The 19546-nt window shown below is 36.0% G+C and overlaps 1 protein-coding gene across 1 annotated transcript in view; it reads right to left on the bottom strand.

The window, feature by feature from the left end:
* Window positions 1–15945, bottom strand: part of LOC132079350 (lipoxygenase homology domain-containing protein 1-like) — a 116605-nt gene extending 100660 nt beyond the window's left edge. The window contains 4 exon segments of the mRNA XM_059481884.1: window positions 1660–1885; window positions 11563–11726; window positions 15736–15789; window positions 15792–15945. Of these exon segments, the coding sequence (XP_059337867.1) occupies window positions 1660–1885; window positions 11563–11726; window positions 15736–15789; window positions 15792–15945 (598 nt within the window).
* Window positions 15946–19546: the final 3601 nt, after the last annotated feature.

Genomic DNA, 19546 nt, shown 5'->3' with positions numbered 1-19546 from the left:
TCAATAACTAATTAGTAAAACTTAAATTTTCGAGAAATTTCCAAGTTCTTTTGGAAATGTATCTTTTCTTACACACTTGAAACATATATTTTAATAATTTTCCTGCAAATACAAGGAAATATGCAGTAATACAATGATTAAAGACAATATAAATGGGCTGTTTTAAAGCTATTTCTAGCATTTGATAGAAATTATTTGATTTTTCATATATAAATATATAAATATAGAGTGTACTGACTAGAATATTAGTGCCTTTCTATAAATATGTTTTTCAAACTGCATAATGCAGATTTGAACTATTAATGCTGAAATTATTGTTTGTACAAATTAATTGGCTTCTGCATTGTTTTTTTATTACACCAGTAAATGACATATATGTTACTGTGAGTGGCATATGGTACTGTGGTACATGTCAATGATCATAAAACTTGGCTCATCCTGATCAGTCCCACTTTTTGAAATCTCTTATTGAAGTTAATAACTACTCTGAAGAAAAGAAAAAAAAGCAAAAAAGAGCAAAGTAGAAATGTGAGCTGGTTCATACATGTTTTTCAACATCTTCTGTCCTCTGCAATAAAACATTCACATATCATATTCTTCAAATTTTTTTTCAGAGAACTATATTCTTTTGACTTAAGGGTTTTCACTTCTGTGGTATTTTCTTATGAAATGATTTGATTGTCATTAAATGCATGACAATTTCTTTTATGTTGAATCCCAGACACCTTGCAAAATTCACTGCATCAGCTTGAACCCAATTACTAAATGGTATCACCTATCTATGTAAGACTTATCACTGTCAGACATTATTGGCCATCAGCTGCATTGTTGTCATTCTATTCATGTCAAGAGAATCTATTTAAAAAAACCACACATAGTGATTATACTGAATCCATATTCTTCTCTAAAGGCCCAGGACTTTTTAAATAATAACTTTATATGATGGGCTGTTTCCCACTTCACTTAAATGGAACAAAGTGCATCAAAGCTGTCATAAACTTTGAAGTTCCAAAGGGTCACCCTGCAGCTAACAATTTCTGTGTGAATGGCTGTGGCTCAAATCTGATTTGAAAAACATGTGTGTGATGATTCCAACCATGGATTTCTTGTAAAGTGTGTTTCATGCAGGACAAGAAAGGATGATCTCAGAGTTGCTAAAAGGAGCTGGATATCACATGACATTACATACCTTGATTTCAGATCATGGATTCAGATGATGATTCAGATAATGGATTTCTTGTAAAGTATGTTTCATGCAGGACAAGAAAGGATGATCTCAAACTTGCTAAAAGGAGCTGGATATCACATGACATTACATACCTTGATTTCCTGCCAGATGTCTTTCTCTAAAGAGCAGTACTTACCAGTGATGTATGAAATCAAATACTGTATGAAATCAAACACTCTGAGAAATCAAATATTTTATGGGGTAAGATGCCCTGGCCATCAGCTATTATTCTGATTTTGAGAAGGAAAGGCGTGGGGTTAAAGGATCACTTCCCTCTTCTGGAGCTAGAATGTGTCTGGAAGAGATTGTTTCATGGTTACACTGGCTTTTGGGCAGGAGGGCTTTTGTTGCTCTGAAGGAAACACAAAAATCTGTCATATACTCACAGGATATGGTCAGTGAACACATGAGCTAAAATACTGAGCACGTACATGGCAAAAGCTCCTCTGCAGGGTTTCTTATTGCCACTTCTTTCCACGTGTCACCTTCACCCTTGTCTTCAGAAAGCCAGCTCTGTATGGGGAGACAAATCTCTTCAGCAGACACAGGGACTGCTCTTTCAAGCCTGACTTCCTCCAGGTACCAGCTGGGATCATTTCCAGAGTTGTCGTGGCCAATGCGGATTTTATACAGCTGCCCAAGACCTCTGAGATTAATCTGTAAAAAAAAAAAAGTTAAAAAAAGAATCCAGATTTTAATATCAAGTTATACTGTTGTCTTTAGCCATCCTTCTTATACTGGGCATGCAAGCTAAATGTGCAGCTAACATAGTCAAGAGTAATGAGTTTTGTTAGAAAACTAAGCCTTAATATACAATGAATGCCAGAGACAGAGAGAAAATGTGTGGAGTAGTCTGCAAGTGTAATTTTATTGACTTCAGTACTGCATTATTTAAAGTGAGTAAAGGGCTCAGAGAATCCAGTCTGTTTCCAGACCTCTTCAAGGAATCCATTTTCTAGTATTACAATGTAAATCTCTCTTGCTAGACAAATCCTTTAACAAGCAGAACTAAGTTCAGTCATTGCTACACCAAATCATACAAGTCCATACAGTTACCATCAGCAGAGCCCTATTATCTATTCCTACTGCTTATCAGTCTGCTACTTTTCTCATTGACTCCTGTTTTTTTGTGCTCTGGTGCCAGGGTTAACTGTTTCTGTAAGTGCTGATGCCACACTGCAGCAAATTTAAACAATAAAACATGGCTATGTCTCATTGAATACTGCAGCCTTGAAATAAGAGCCGCTGTGTTTTGGGTTGCAGAAGTATTTTGGGCAATTCTGATGGCAGGAATCAAAGCACAAAAGCAGGGTTAACCATTTCAACCTTTTTTTTTTAACTTTTTTTTTTATCAGTGTTGTGTTTGAAAGGTCATGGTAATTGGGAAAAACATCACCAAGTAAAAAAGAACAAAAAAGAGCTGTTTCCTTTACTATTATAGCAATTTTGTACTATTTCACATCAAAACAAAAAGGAAAAAAGGAAACAAACCTCCCTGAGGCAAGCCTGGCACAACTAAGTCTCACAGGCTGAGGGCATGACATGTATGCTAGTAGTAAAAAGTCTGAATAGAGTCATACTTATGACCATTATAGTAGGTTCTGCTATATTAAAACAGTATGTTAAAGGAAGATGTGCCAGCTGAAGATACAATTATAGCATTAATACAATAAAACTATGTACCTCAAAGATATAGCCTTATTAGTCACAGTGAAATTACAACAGATAAAAAAAGCACTCTGACACTTGCCAAAAAATGTAGCCAGGACATGGGCTAAGTTGCCCTAACAAATGCCACCCAGATGCAAAACAGAGACTTCTGCAGTGGGCAAGGGACTGCTAAGGTTACCTTGAAAATAAATATAAAATTATATTAGAACTCTCAATCTTTATTGCAAACTGAGTAGAGTATGGCATTGGTGGACAACAAGGCAGTGCTCTCCTGAGATCCAGGCACTGGCTGCTATTTGTGGTGCAGAAGTGTTAAAGGGAAATTTTCTGAATAAAACACTGATACCTTGTGATCTTATGTCCATGATTAAATTCTGGCTTAATCCCTGTTGAAAGAGAAGCATCACAGCCATCACAGATTATGGTATACAATAATCATTACCATGATTCTTGGTCAGGACCAGGAAACTCTATTAAAGAGGCCCTTTCAATTTCTGAAGCAGCTAATCAGTCATTTGGCTATGAAGCAAACTGAAACATTGATAAAGCAAATCTTGCATCTCTATTATAAATATATATATGAGTTATAGTATGCATTATAGGAGTTGTATCAAAAGTGAAGCTCAAACTTTTAAAATTATAGTGAATTATATATATTGACTAATTATGCTGAAGTGGATTTTTTTGTTGTTGTTCCAGGAGGAGATCTAAGATGTGAGATATGTTTCCGGGTGAATTCCCATGCAAAGACCATGAACATGTCCTTCTGGTCCTTCTCCTCCTGCTGTGCTCCAGCAGATCCATTTCCTTCTTGTGCTGAGGCCCTAGAGCTGGGGTGCCACAAGAGCAGAATAGAGGGACAGAATCACCTCCCTTACCCTGCCAGCTGCATAGTAGATGATTTTTGGCAGACCACTGATGCAACCAGAGAAAATATCACCAAAAAAAGCACATGTAGGGGAAATGACCAAAAAAATGGTGGGGAGAAAGGAAAGAAAAAGAAAAAAATTTGCAATTTGAAAAAAGAGAGGGAAATTATGAAGGCCATTCATCACCATATCAGCATGCAGGGGCTTCCTGCTACTGGATAAGCAAGAGAGCAATCCATCAAACCTAATCAAATGAAGTTTCAAGGTAGAGAACAGAAAGTTCTGTCGGACCTTTAGGTTTCTCCAGGAGATTTATCTAGTTGCAACTAGTTCAATTAGATTTGTTGAATTCCTGTTCAGCATCTGTAAATATGTATGTCCTTGTGTCTTTTTATATTTCCTAGCCCTCCCTAATATTCACACTCTAAAAGCAGTTAAGACATAACCAAAGTAAGAAAGTTATGACCACATGCTAAAGGGGAATTTGCCCAAAGTTTCAAGTCAAATACATTTCCTTGCTTTCAGCTAAAGGGAGAAACAGCATCAAGCATACTTGACTTACAAAATAAAAGGTTTTTGTATGGTAAACTATGCTGGACTTACAGGTAATGGCATATTTCTGAGCCTGAAAAGTCTCAAAAATCAAAACACAGAACACTGCCCATTTGATAACAGGCTTAGCAATATGCTTATAATTTTTGCATAATATTATTTTTCTGAATAATTGTTTATTAGTGACCTCGGGGGAAAACAGTCATGTTTATTCTTAGGTGGAAATTAGGCAATGGCAGAGGGGAAATCAATTGTATATGATGTTCTGGAAGACATATAATACAATTAGAAATTTACTTTCCGTACCAATTGCATATTTGGTGCTTGGAACAATTCATCTTGATGTCAGCTCAGATACCACATTGGTTTCTCAGTGGTATTGACTTGCTAACATGTTATTTTTTGTCAATTAGAATCCCATCAAATGTATGTCAGAATTTGCTCTTGCAGTGAAATGCAGAGGAAAATATTCTCATAACACAGCAGAGCTAACGATATTCTTTTGACAACATAAACAGTGTCTTGAGCTTGCTTCTTCCTTCTCTGTGTTGAATAAATTGCCTTGAACTTCTGCATGACTTGAACACAACCTGGCATTTAGAAATCTACTTTCACAGCCAGAATGTTCCGTAAAAAGTTGTAGGACAAAGTTGACTTTGTAGCCCTTGTTAACAATGTGCTTACAAAAGCTGCAGTCTAGCTGCTCAATGATGTTCCAGCACTAAAACTGCAAAAGTAACATTCCTTTTTATATGGAAACAGCCATTCTGATAGGCCTGCAAATAAATGTCCAAAGGGGAAAGGATGAGTTCCAGGACTAAAGCATCGCTCTGAAAATCAGGCAGCTATTTTATTCCCGGATTTGCTTTAGGCTTCCTGAGAAATTACAAAATTCACAAACCCATTTTGCTCCACTTTCTTAACTATACAAGGAAAACATTTACATGTCTTTTACAGGGACATAGCAAATCTCTCTTCATAAATTTTGAGATCCTCAGAAAAAGGCACAACTCTGAAATTCTATATTTTTTTCTAAAATGTTAAGTTCATTTTGTGTTAGTTGCTACGTCTCTAAAATTCAATTGAGATGTCAAAAATTATGAATTGTAATGGTGCAATAGTTAGGACATGGAGTTGTTGGAGAATTTAGCTCAGAAATGGCTTATAGAGTTTTGTTCAGACATGCCATAATCATATACAGCTGATGGAAAAGTAAAAGGCAGCTGTGAGAAGCAAATTCTCACAGCCTGTTTCTGTAAACAACAAAAGTTCTCAGGCACGTTTATGTAAACAGCAGAAGTTCTCAGGTTGTTTTTAATAACAAGTAAATATCTTGTCCTTGGATAAGTTTTGGGAAAGCAAAACTTGACAAACATGGAGGCCTTGAGAACTTTCATAACAGGGTGAGAAAATAAATCTTGGTTTCAATAAACAAACCACAGGTATTGAAAACAAAAGGAGGGGTTGGTGTTTGATCTGTGGCCTATGGTGAGCTCGGGTTTTGCAATATATATGAGCTTAATTAACATGGTTATAAAAACCTGCATTTTGGATCAATAAATCGGAGTTTGATGCTGATCAAAGGATGGGTCGTCTCCTTTCGCTTTCTACATGGAGTGAAATTCAAATTCCATTATGATGTGGCTTACAGCAGCCACCTATAGAACATAAAATCTAAACTGCAGAGGTGACAAACAAGGACATGGAAACACAGATCGAGGTAAAGGGATCTAGACACCACAAACATCAGGTATGGTGATCTTCTTAGGGATGTTAGATAAATCTTCTACAAATACTAGCCTCTTCCCAGGAAAAGATTTTGCAAAACACCTGAGTCATCATCTACAGTTAACTTATTGGTTGATTGTGGAACTCCTGCTGCATTAACCAGTTTAAGTCCTGTAATAAATACTCAAGGGGACAGGCCTCATACAGACCTTGCTTATGTGACAGACTGCCAGCACCTAATAGGTTTAAAAATATCATTGTGACTACAATGATAGTGGTCATTCTATTGTCTTTGTAGCATTTTTCTTCACTGTTACAGGCAATAATACCAATGCATCATATTTCATGGCACAAGTACCAGTACAAATTATTGAAAAATCTGTCCACCTCTTTCAAAAGGGTCATGTTTTCACACACAGCATATTTGATTTAGTCATATTCTAAATTTTTGCAAGCACTTAACTAGACTGACCTGCTAAACAATACACCTATATACTTTGCTCATTGCTACTATTTATAGGACTAAGTAATCTTCTTACCATAGGCAATGGGAACATTTTCATTAAATCATGTGTTAGACAACTTGGTCTTACTTTTTGAAATTGAAGCTTAACAAAGTTCATCTTTTACCATTTGTCTCTAAGCATAATTGAAATCCAGGTTTATCAGCAAGAAGTTCTATCTAAAGAGAATGCAAGGACTAAATTTTAATTCCATTTCTAAATGAGCTATGCAAATACACTTTTTGGTCCCTAGCATACCTGTGATATTTTGAATGGAGTTGGTATGACCTATCTTCATGTACTTAAGATGTTTAACTAAGTGAAAAGTGAAGTTCCTTGTATGAACAAGAAAAGGTTCAGTGGAAGGATACTTCAATAAGAGGATGGAAAACATATCTGTGATTACTCGTCTTCTCTTTTATTTACTAGAATAAGCAAAATAATATCACTGCTTTCCTGTTGTGCAGAGAGTATCCTGCAGTCTCTTTGAGATAAACTCAGGCTAGCATGAAAATCATTTGGATAAATCAACACTTCAGAGGCAGCTGCACCAAAATCCTAATGTCTAACACACCCACCAGAGAATGTGCTTGACAGACAATTATTAATTTCATGTAAGGCCACTTCATTAACAGAATTTCAGAGAAGTCATGTACAGCAGTTGGATTCCCAAAAGAAAGAAAAATCATTGATTGCATTAGTTTAACTTCTACAGCATCAGAATGTAATAGAGAAATCTGTGGAAGTAGATGATATTTTTTAATTGTGAACATGCAGCTAATAATTGTTGCCAAAAATGCAATGACTATTATACCAGTACAGTACAAAGGGTCCACCCATGCTGATTGCTTTTTCCAGATGTCTGAATTCAACCACTTTGTTAATTGTGCCCAGAAAACTTGGCACAGTTACACACTAACTCAAAAATTAGAATATGTCACAGGTGCTCACACAGAAATTTAACAGTGCCACGAAAAAGGGTGGATATAGACAAATAAGGAATAGGATTAAAGGCCACACAAAGACCAGCATTATTTTTTCCTACTTCATACTTGCTTTGGTCATAAAAATACATTGCTTAAACAAATACTGCTCATTGCACAGTGACTGTTAAAATGCTTTCTTTTCCAGTTCACTCAAGCTCTGGAAGAACTTCATTTTTACTGTGGGTTAATCAAATTATGCCAACAGCAAGTACAAATATTCATATATTTATGTATATACACAGACTTGGTACTGCTGTACATACTGCCTAATTACTGAACAAGTAACACCACATTCCCCACTTCCAATTCTTAAAGAAGAGATGAGCCGTATTTTTCTCCAAGATTTTTTGTGAGCTCTTTACAATCCTGCGTTGTTTCTTGGAACAAGCTAAATTTTGTTTAATGCACAGCCTGTAGCTGATGAAGATAATTTTACATACTTCTCCCCTTTATCTCAGTAAGGGATGAGGTCCATCTTGTTATCCTGTGCATTTCACAGACAGTGACAGTTTCAAGTGGAGTAACAGCCATGGGTATGAAAGTTTTATGCTGCCTTAAGCAGATCTGACTAAAGCCTGGGCTTCTCTAAGTTTCATTCAACTGTTTCTGGACTTAAATGGTCGTTATGGAAAGCAGGGACAGCTGGAAAATAGTAGGACACAAGCAATGTCCAGCTTTCAGGCATTGTCAGTCCCATGGCTAAGAGTGTGGATAACTATATCAGCGGTTATGTTCTCTCTTGCAATCTTCCCACTCTGGAAGCATTCTAACTGAGCTCATTTCAGGCTCTTTTATTTGAACATCATGAGCAAAAGCATGAAAATGGATTTGTTTCAACCTATTTTTGCAACATTTAGTTTTCTTCTCACTGCTTCTCATTTTACTTTGGAGATCTCAGTTTTGACTGAAGAAAGAATGACTATGGGTCCAGAGTACAGGAACGAACAAGTCAGTGAAACACAACAGATTCTTAGAGTCTGTAGTGCTGATTCTAAAGAAAGGACTTTTAATTATTCATGTATATGTTATTTTAAATGACTGATAATTTTATTTAAACGGGAGGAAACCAAAATGAAAAATAACAGATCTAGTTCTAAGTGTAGCATGTTCTTGAGATGCAGTACAGCATGAAGACATATCTGATGAACACAACTCTTAACAAAAGAAGTAAAGTGGAAGGAAAATGGCTGTATTTAACACTTTAAAAGTCTCATCATAGGAGCACTATTTATTAAGTTTTATGGTATTAAGTATCTCTTCAATTATTATATGAGCCCTGCTTTTCATCTCCCTATATTATTTTCTGGTATTTGCCCTAGACCATAGAATGTATAAAGGATTGTTTATGTGGATGAACAAACTCTAAATCATGTAAATGGATGTGGCACCAGCTTTAAAAGTTAGAAAAATGAGCTCATGCAGCAAAAATCACACCAGGGCTGGATTTCAGTTTTCAATGCTCCTAAAATATCATGCATACTTCATGTTCTGTACTTGCAAACATGGAACAGCTACCTTCCTTACAAAGACAGCCACCAACCCCAAAATATACTCTAAGGTTAAACTCAAGATTTTGAAGATTTCATAGGAAAAATTCCAGCACTTCTAGTAGTTTAATTCAGTGAGTTTTGGGGTTTTTTTAATTGACAATGTGTTGAGATTCTTAAGACCAACACCACCCTAAAGAGATGGAAGAGATGATTATGAAGCAAATTCACAAAACAAATAATGGAAAAAGTCTTGTTAGGGAAACACTAGGTGCTGCCACTATCACCAAGGTAAGCAATATTTTGAAAGCAGATCTACTGAACCAGTCAGTGTTTTTACTGACTTCATTATTACTAGAACAGCAGAACTTGTACCCAAAGGTATGGAATTATTATTATGTATGGAAGTAATAAAAATTGAGAGATTGCAGCTGGTTTTTACAGAAGATAATAGGCTTACAGTCTTATGCTTAGTTCTCTTTGACACAGAAGGGAATATTTAGCATGACCAAACATTAAAAGAATATTTTTAAAAGAATTTCTTTATCAAACAGTGTGTACAGTCATAAGAGATAATTCGGCATGTTTCAAAGAACGATGATGCAGAATACTGGGCTCCAGAGAATACAATTTACAAGACAATTAAAGCTCCAGTGTCTTGAGCAACCCAGCATTCTGCCAAAATCAGTATTTTTGAAATACTGAGAAATACTCAGGGACTGTGATGACACCAGAGGAAGATGCAGGAAACAGATCAGAGTTGTGATGAAAGCTGTAACTTATGGTAAATTGATATTCCTCTACTGGAGAAGGAATGACTCTCAACAGAAAAATGATGCCCTAAAAACTCTGCCTGAATAGTAACAGAAGCAGAAATCCACAGCTCAGAAGTATTTTCTTTGAACACACAGGGACAGTTCAGAGCAGAAAAGGAAATCCATCAGATTTAATTCTGTTTTTTCCCTGCTCCCATATTGTTTATCCTTGACATACCCATCTGGTGGGAAAAATTGCTAAGCCACAAGAGAAATGCTGTGCAGAGTACATATGACTGTCTTGAGGAAACCTAGAACCCAGGACTCCAGTCAGAAACGAGAATAGTCCCCATCACACAACTGTAAATTACCTTCAATGAATTCCATGTACTGCCATCATATGGAAATCTCTGAGGGTAATAGCCTTGTTATATTATACCTGCATTACAATGGACTTTGGCCAGGCTTTAATTTCATTTACACAAACCTTAATCAGAGATAGCTCAGGTTAATGAAGTTACACTTGCTTTATAAAGCAATAGAAGCAACACTAAAATTAAGTTCTAGAATGAAATCTCAGGAGGGTATAAAGGAGCACCAGCTGATTTACTCAAGTTTTATTAACTTTCTTTTTCCATTATTTTTAACTTTACTGAATATTCATTGTATACTTTTAGGTATCCAACTAACTAAACAGTTAACCGGGTTTTCTATCAGACTACTATTCTTGGTTTTTTATTAAGACAAGCCAGTATAGTTTGGTCTCATTCTTTTTTTGTGGGCCATTTCTTTGTGATTTCTTATGGTTGTAAGTGTGCCTACAGGGATTTTGAAGTGTGCCTACAGGGATTTTGAAACTGTATGATATTTCGATTGTTTTTGTGAGGCATGACTGTGTTTTATTTGTTTCCATTATATTATGCTGATCTCTTCCAGCACCCTTTATCAGTAAACTCTTCCTTTTTAAAAACTATGCTAGAAAGTTTCTGTCTGGTTGATTTTAGTATTAAAAGATGCTTTCTGTCCCATCTGTCACTGATTCCCCATCATGTGCTTATTATGCATAAATTATTTAAACCTAAGTGACATATCACTTCAGATTTAACTACTGCAACAGTTGCAGTCCTGACCAAGTAACTGCATGAAGTAGAGAAAATGGCAGGAATTACAGGATCTTGCAGAAGTCCTGAGAAATGTCATCTTTCTGAAGCACATCTCAGAGACTTTTTGTCAGCAGAGAGAAATATCTCCATTTGCTTGGAGGAACAGGACAACGCTAGTTTAAATCACATGAGTAAACTTGGTCTGTGTGATTTACCTCTAGTTTCTGGCCACCCTTCTCCCCCTTTCCTTCTTACTTTCTCCAATGAAAAGTTCACACAGGAGTGGGCTCCAGTGAAAGTCTGAGGAAGTTTGTGGAAGAATTTACAGTGGACCCTTCCAAAGATGGATGTGCAACACAAACCATAACCAAGACTACCGTACTACATAAATGCCAAAAAGTTCTTTTACTTCTTCAAACAAACATCTACTCTAATCTAGCACATCAAGAAGATGCAAGTATGAAGCAGATTCTGAGAGGCATGTTTGTCCCAGGCAGTTGTGAACACATTTCCTGATTCAAAACTCAGAGCCATAAAAGTCAGCTGCTCCCTCAGAAATACTTAATCATCCTTATATATTCCTTTGAGTCTTTTTTATTACCTCTATTATCTAGTTTTGAGAAAAGCTACTTTGCATTTGTTTTGAATTCTCCAGCGTTTATGTAACAGCCATACTGTACCTTAAATGTATCTTTACTGTTGGGATTAAACAGCTGCTGTTTCCCAGATCCCAAAATAATTGGACCAGAAGCTTTGTTTTCTCCATAAGCATAAAGGAATACTGTTGCTGTTGTGCCAGCTGTTTCAAAATCCCCAGTGACTACTGTTATCTTCCAGTCTCCTTCTGTAAAGTAAAAAAAAAAATTAATGCTTTTAAAAATGTTACTTATACGAAGCAGTTTACTTGAAAGATGTAAAAGAAAGAATAGTTTGGCCCAAGCACTGTGACTACACTGCACCTAAAAGGTAATGATGTCAGGAGAGGCAACAGAGGATTGGCCAAGTACTACATCATTGCACTTCATCTTAAGCAAGTTATGGACCAAGGGTTGAGGATGTTTACACTGCACAAAAGCCAGAAATATGAACACAAAGCTAAGTGAGATTTCTAGTGACAACCCTGAGGGTCAACACAGAAGCAGACCACCATCCAGAATTTGGATTATGACAACAGTATAATCAAGAAATGCAACAGGAAAAATGCTGAAGCATCCCAATAAGCAACAATTTCCCCTCATTTTAGGGTGATGTGATAAATCAACAAAATTCCATTTGCCTGGATGGGGGCATGATACTGAAATCAGCATTAAAAAAAAAGGTTTTGTAGAAAAGTCTAAACTAGATTAGGACTCATTAGAAAATCATTTTATATAAAGCTCCCTGACACTAAAATATCATCTCTGCTCCCATAAAATGTACACGTTATTTAAATATTCAAAAGCAGCTTAATATAATTCTTATTTTAAAAAAGGAACAATTCATAATTGTAAAATGCACTTCTACATCTGAAAAGATGGGATTGCACGCTTCTCCACCCCTCATTGATTGCAGCTTTTGTCTGTGTGAAACAAGTTCCACACAGCAACCTAAATTCATTCTGTTCAAGGCAAACAATAAATGAAATACCAGCCCCCAGTCATCTTATTAATAAATGCCATAGCATACATTACAGTTTTCTTAGTAGAAAGCTGTCTGGTAATGCCTGCATGATTTAAATCTGTAGCCTGAGAGAGGTATTTATCTTGGGCCAGCCTCATTATCACTCAGCAATTTGCCCCACAAAAATTGAAGTGGAGCAGGAATTTTGATTTCCTGTTTTCCAAGTCTTTAGAGGTCTGGCTGATGTCTGGTTTGGGAAGGTGATAGAATTTTAAATATACATAAATATACAGCTGGGAATTCAGAAAGCAACAATAGCTCATTTGTTCTGTCCAATCAAACCTGGCCCACAGACTGAGGGAAGGAATTGTCCCCTGTACTCTGCTCTGATGAGACCCCACCTGCAGTACTACATCCAGCTCTGGGTTCCCCAACAAAATAAGGATGTGGACCTGTTGAAACAGGCACAGAGAAGGGCCATGAAAATAGTTAGGGGCTGGAGCTCCTCTCCTGTCACAAAAGGTTGTTGGTCAGCTTGGAGCAGAGAAGGTTCTGGACAGGTAGACCTTATTGACAGCCTTTCAATATATTAAGGGACATAAAAGAAAATCAAAGAATTTTTACAAGGATATGTAGTGATATGCCAAGGGGGAATGGTTTTAAAGTGAAGAAGGGTAGATTTAGAAAAGACATGAAGAATATATTTTTTTTAATAAGGATTGTAAGACACTGGAACAGATTGCCCAAAGAAGTTGTGGATGTCTCGTCTCTGAAAGTGTTTGAAGCCAGGCTGGATGGGGCTTTGAGAAACCTGGTCTAGTGGAAGATGTCCCTATCCATGTCAGGGGCTGTACTAGTTATCTTTAAAGATTTCTTCCAACTCCAATTATTCTACAATTCCATAAAGGAAGTGAAGCATCCAATTTTCACTAAGAGTTGTCAGACTCCAGCTTGTAAGAAACTATTTGTGCCTTTGAAAATCCTCATCTTCACAGCTTTCTCTATAGACTCACTTTCTTGATTAAAAAAAAACCAAAAAACATAGCACCAGAAAACAAAAAGACAAACACCAATTAGAAGAGTGAAAAGCCTCTATACACTGATGGTGGAAACAAAGAGCATTAGGCAAGGGCTCCCTATCCCATAGAAAAAGAGCTTGTTTGCGAAAAATTCAGCCTTTTCCATTTTCAAACAATAAAATGTTAATTTCTTAAAGACAAAGTTCCTTTGAACCATTTGACTGGAAAATAAGGGCAATTCCATTTACATAGGTTTATGAAGAATGGTGCAGACAAGGGGTAAAATATGACCCACTACTCCTCCTAAAATGTCAAACATCATTCAGAAACAAATACTCACTTTAAAGGAGATTAAATGTATTTCCTTTGACATGTTCAGTGATTAACTGTGCCTCAAATGGTTGTGATGGCCCTTTCTATCATATTATTTTCACAAAGTCTGTCTTTTGTTAAGCAAGGGGGTTCTGAAGTGATGCAGTTGTTACTATTGATGCTGTATTTTCTAGCTAATTCAGCTCCAACCTCCCAAGTTTAGTATCTATAAACTATTTTGCACACAACTACCCCTCTGAAGGTAAAGTAGGGGATCAAACTTCCCCAAAAACACAATTTAAAAGAGTTTTGGTTTGAACTCCTCCATACTGACTTTGAGGCTTGTTCCTTTTTTTCTGGAAGTAGAAAGGACTTGTGTTGGAAAGACCATGGGGGTATAGGAAAAGAGTCCTTACATTTCTAATCTCTCTGATGCCAGAAGTCCTCATTGCAGTGCATTGCATGCTTCCAAACAAAAAAGGGAAACAGTAAGTATTACAAAACCATAATTCTTGTTGGCATAAGAAGCTGGGTTGTTCTGATGAGGTAGAGTACCAATAGCTCCTTAATGACTGAAGAGGAGCACACTTTGAGGGGAAAAGAATACAGATAAAGGTGTTATGACATCACTTTAATTCAGCATATGTAGAGGAAAGGTACAACCTATCACCTGGGGTTCTGGGGACAGCAGAAAGTTGTAACTTGCCACAGATGATTGTCTAGATGTGTATTTTGGTTTGGGGATTTTTTTCAATTTTCTATATTATTAGAAACAGGACAATACACTAGAAAGTTCTACTTCCTATGAAAATTGTGGTGTTTTCAAGAAGCGATACAGGAAGAAAATGCAATGTATTTAAAAGCTCATGGGGAAAAAAAGGTAAATGAACAAACTCTCAGATCAACCACTAAGCCAGGAATTGGAGCAGCCCATCTAGGTATAGGATACAGAATTTCGTCTCTTTCCCACTGATCCATGTTTTACCAAGTGTCCCAAACAAGAGGTTATTTGTTTCACTCACTTTTGGCTGCCTTGCTCCGACTGAGACTTTAGCACAGCTTAAATGACACAGACCCAGCTGTAGGTGCATAATTTGAATTATGGAAGGGAAGATCTCTCAGGACAGGCCATGCAAAAGTGAGGTGTGTGGAACAGATAAAGCACAAAGAGTGATGAACAAAGAGCAAATTACTGCCTGCTGGAAAAAGCACAGAAAGCAGGAAGGACAAAAATACGTGTGACCCAAAAGAAAGTCTATAACAGGGCAGGATTTTAATGTATTTTCTAAAATAACTGGGCAAAAATTTTATCATTACCACTTGCCATAGGAACAAGGTTTAGGATGAGATATTTGGGTCTTCATGGATATTTTGATTGATATAACAAATTTTGAATAAACATTTTCCAACTTTCTCACAACTCCTCTAGATCATTGTTCTTCCTACAGCATAGCTGCGAAATTCTAATGTGTTATTAAGAAATTAAATTTAATCTGCTCTTGTTGCCAGGACAGAGAAGTCAACCTGAACAAATATGAAATCACAAGTAAAACAGTAAATGAAAAACTATTGATCAGAAAAAACCAAATTTAGTCCAAGAGAAAAAATCATGTTTTAAAATGTTAACTACAAAAAAACCTGAAATTAAGATAGATCACCAGTAAGTCCTAGAAGAATAGGAATTTTTCAAAGAAGCAGAAGGAAAAATAACATTATGGAAATAAAAATGACAGAATAAAAATAAAGTATAAGCAAAGTTATTTATTAAATTAAAATGTGAAGTTCAGAGTTTACTGAAATGTTCAAATAGTATGCTATAATTAATATTTTAAAATAAATACAAATGGCAACAAATGTGTAAAGCAATTAGTTCTGAAACAGAAACAGTCTTCATTAAAATCAGAAAACAAAAATAGTATTTACCATTTGCTTCTTGCATTTTCAGCTGCTGATTTTTTTTAAAGCCTGCAAAAAAAATCCATTAATAAAGGACCTTTCCTTTAATACTACAGAAAAGGTTTGAAAGCAGAGATCAAAAAGACATTCAGTTTTTCCAGCCAATACAAGAAGACTCTTTCTCATTTGTTCCCTCATTACTTTCTCATTATCACCTAAACCAATTATATAAATCATATTCTCTCAGAAATATAGCAAGCTGCAAAATCAGTTAACTCTGATATTTACAGTGTAAAATCTGTCCAGATTTTTTTCAGAGGAAAAGGATTACTAATTCTTGTTCTTACTTCCATAAGGTAACAATAAATATTACCTTGAGGGTACAGCTCAATTTCTGAATGGATTATACCTTGAGACATAAATGGAAGCCACCTAAGAATAATAAAGAAAATAAGAAAGCAGGTAGGAATCAATTTTTATTTACATTACCATGTAACAATGGCCCATATCATATTTTCATACTGTGTACATCTAACAGCAAAGGGTCTCTACTCCTAAAATTTTAGTATTACAGTAGAAATTATTTGACTCAACAAAGAAAATTCTTTTGTGCAAAAGTAAGGGCTATGTAGGTAAAAAATAGACTTGTATCAGATTAAGAGACTCATATGGCATTACTTTACTTGTTTCTATAGCTAAACAGAAGAATATGGCACTGAACATTTTTTCAGTACTATGGATTGAGAGGTAAGTATAATTTGTATGTATCTATTGCAGTATTTCTTAAAACTACAGTTCAGTGTTAAAACAAAAATGGAACCAAATACTTCTCTTTCTTATTCCTCCTGTAAACTGAGGACAGGTAAATGAATCTTAAAAAAGGACAAATCAAAGAAAATTTTCTTTAGGTTTCCTATTCATGTTACCCTAGGCTATGTATAATTTTGAAAATTTTCCTTGAGAACATGAATTACCAACAGCTTCTATTTCCTCTTGTTTGGTAGAAAATCAGCTTTTTTACCAGAAAAGAAATGCAACAATCTTCTGGGCTGTCGTTTTTTATTTTCTCAGTCCAATTCCATGGACTCTCCAGGAATGACCTAAATCATTCAGTCTCCTATGAAGCCTGTTGGGATTCCAGTACAAGCTGGGCAAGAAAAGTCCAGAGCAACTTATAAAGTTTCCAAATTTTTTGTCTTGAAAACAGTACTTGGCCAATTCATCTAAGAGCTACTCCTTAAGAAATAAATTTTCTCTTATTAAACTACTCATTTCTATTACTTCTGCTAAAAACTGATGGCACAGATATCTTCTGAAATCCCAGATGCTAAAAGGTATCAGTAACTAGTAAATACTGTATAATTGAAATCGAGCAGAAGGTGTTAGATGTTGAGAAACTAATAGCAGGTTTTAAGACAGATAAAATGCCTTATGTTCCTTTGGTTAAATGAGAACAAAGACAGAACTCTTTCCATGTCCTGGATCAGAAAATAGCTCTGTAAAATAAAACAAATGTGAGGCTGAAGATTACTGAATTAGATTTCTGAAGAGAAAAACTTTCTCCCTCCTTGAATAGAGCACAAGTACATTTTGGCAAACATGGAAGTTACACCTGATCCCTACCACTGACTTATTTTAATCCCTTTTCAGTGGAAGGGTTTCCTTCTAGAGAAGTTAGACATTAAAAAAGAAACACTTTTTCCTTTTTTGCACTCTCTACCACAGAATAATAAACATCTGGTGTTAATTATCACAGAATTAACACAGCAAAGTGCCCTGCCATTTATCATTCCTAAGCCATATTGCTCACTAGAAATAGCTATGACACAAAGAAAATTTCACCTACATTTTTTTTAGAAAGGTAGCAACTCCAGCTAGCAACAACAGCTGGTCTGCATCCAAATCTGCTCAGAGAAATCCTCAGTCTTATACTACTATTTATAAGCATCTTACAGGTTGAAGAAAAATCTCAGATTTAGAGAGTTAATCAAGGTGAGAAAACATCTTTATTCCTGTTTTTGAGGATGCGACACCAAGAATTGCAAGAAACTGTTCAAGGTTATGTAACATGTTCATTAAAATCCAGACAAAATACCTAGGCAATGTGCATTTATTAAACATTATTAATTAAATGTTATTTGTTCTGGTGCCTTGTCACATAGGCATATTGTTCCTCTTCACTTTCTTTATTTCACTCAAGTCATGCATATTCCCACAAGAGAAACTGTAAACTGGAAACTCCAAAAGTGGGATTACCATATTTTTCTAAAAATGCAAAATGAAGTATTTTTCAATTGACTTTTAAGATGTTCATTTAATAACTTAAATGGAACATCTACAAAATAATTCCAGGCATCATATTTGTCTCTCTGGCCATGCTGTAAAGAGAGTGAATGCTAGTCTTGGATGGAAAACCTTGTTTCTTTCCCATTTAGAAATACACTTAATTTAGAACACTTCAGGTGCTTTATCTTTCCTTCCTGAAAGGCAAAATCACACTTACAGCACTGATCCTGTAAGATAAGGCTGTACTCTTAATTCTAGTAACACAGACTCAATATAAGTGTTTAACCTTTGCTACAGATCATACAGAACATTAATTCAAGCAATCTGTTCTGCAATAACACATTTTGTGGATTTTATGAAACTGTGAAATAATCAAAAAATGTCTTTGCCTGAAAAACTCACATTTAGTACATCAATTGACACAATACTTGTAGCAATCCATATTGATGAATATTTAAACATATTGCTGTAAAAACTACCTTTCGCAATTGAAAACATATTCTGAGTTGCTCCCAGCTTCTCTGACGATGACTTTATGACAGTACCAGCGCTGGGCCTGGGTGCTGGCCTCGCAGCGCAAGAGCACCTTCTGCAGCTTCCCGAGGGATACAGCCTCCACTGCAAATCCGCTCACCTGGGAGACACAGGGGACAGCGCTCTGCAATTTGCCACCAGTGAGGCGCTCCAAAAGCTGAAGTGTGCTAAAAGCCGGGTCAATTCCCACAATGTACAAAGATTCCAACTGGTTTTAATGACAGGTGGACTGTATTCAAAGAGTTTGGATCGGAAGAGTTAAAAGTCTTTTGATGAAGTGTCACAGAAAATAAGAAAGCACAGCCAAAACCAGGATGCAGTAATAATCCCCCAAAATATTGGGCTTTTACAGCCATCATCCAAAATGCTGAACACAATCCTTTAGTATTGTTTCAATGCCTTGGCATTCACATTATTCTTCTCTAGGTATGAAACACTCAAAAGCTATTATTTCTTTTGTTGATATTACTTTAAATCAGACCTTCACATCATTTTCTCCTTCTGGCTTCACCTCCTCTACTTACATTATATTCTACTGAAATAAACTGAAATCTGACATGCCATTTTCCCCTTGTTATTCATGTAGGCTTGTGCTTATAGTTGGAAAAGATTGTTTTCATAGAAGCATGAAGCTGATCAGGTTCAGGTTGATAATTTTCTGTCCCAGTAAAAACCACACAGCTTTCTGTCTCTAAATATAATGGTCCAGATCATTCTTCTCAGTACAAAGAAAATAAAGGAAAGAAATACACTGGAAAATTCATATCTGTAAAGTTCTCAGTACTCAGCAAATGACAGAATTGAGACTGCCTGTGCAAGATTGCTTATCCCTTGTGTATAGATAATATATGATCACAAGCTAGTCTCTCTGAAAGATTCCTGCCTCAAAGTGTGCTCAGGAGGACGACAGATTTTTCAGTATCTCCTTTTGTCTTCATTATCTTTATGTCTCTATGCATTATTTACTGCAACCACCCAAAGAGCTCAGTGAAATAGAAACTGATTTCCCCAGTGACCT

Source organism: Ammospiza nelsoni, chromosome 1, assembly GCF_027579445.1.
Source record: "Ammospiza nelsoni isolate bAmmNel1 chromosome 1, bAmmNel1.pri, whole genome shotgun sequence".
Lineage (NCBI taxonomy): Eukaryota > Metazoa > Chordata > Aves > Passeriformes > Passerellidae > Ammospiza > Ammospiza nelsoni.
The sequence above is the reverse complement of the archived record's forward strand: the minus strand, read 5'-3'. Positions and strand labels throughout refer to the sequence as shown.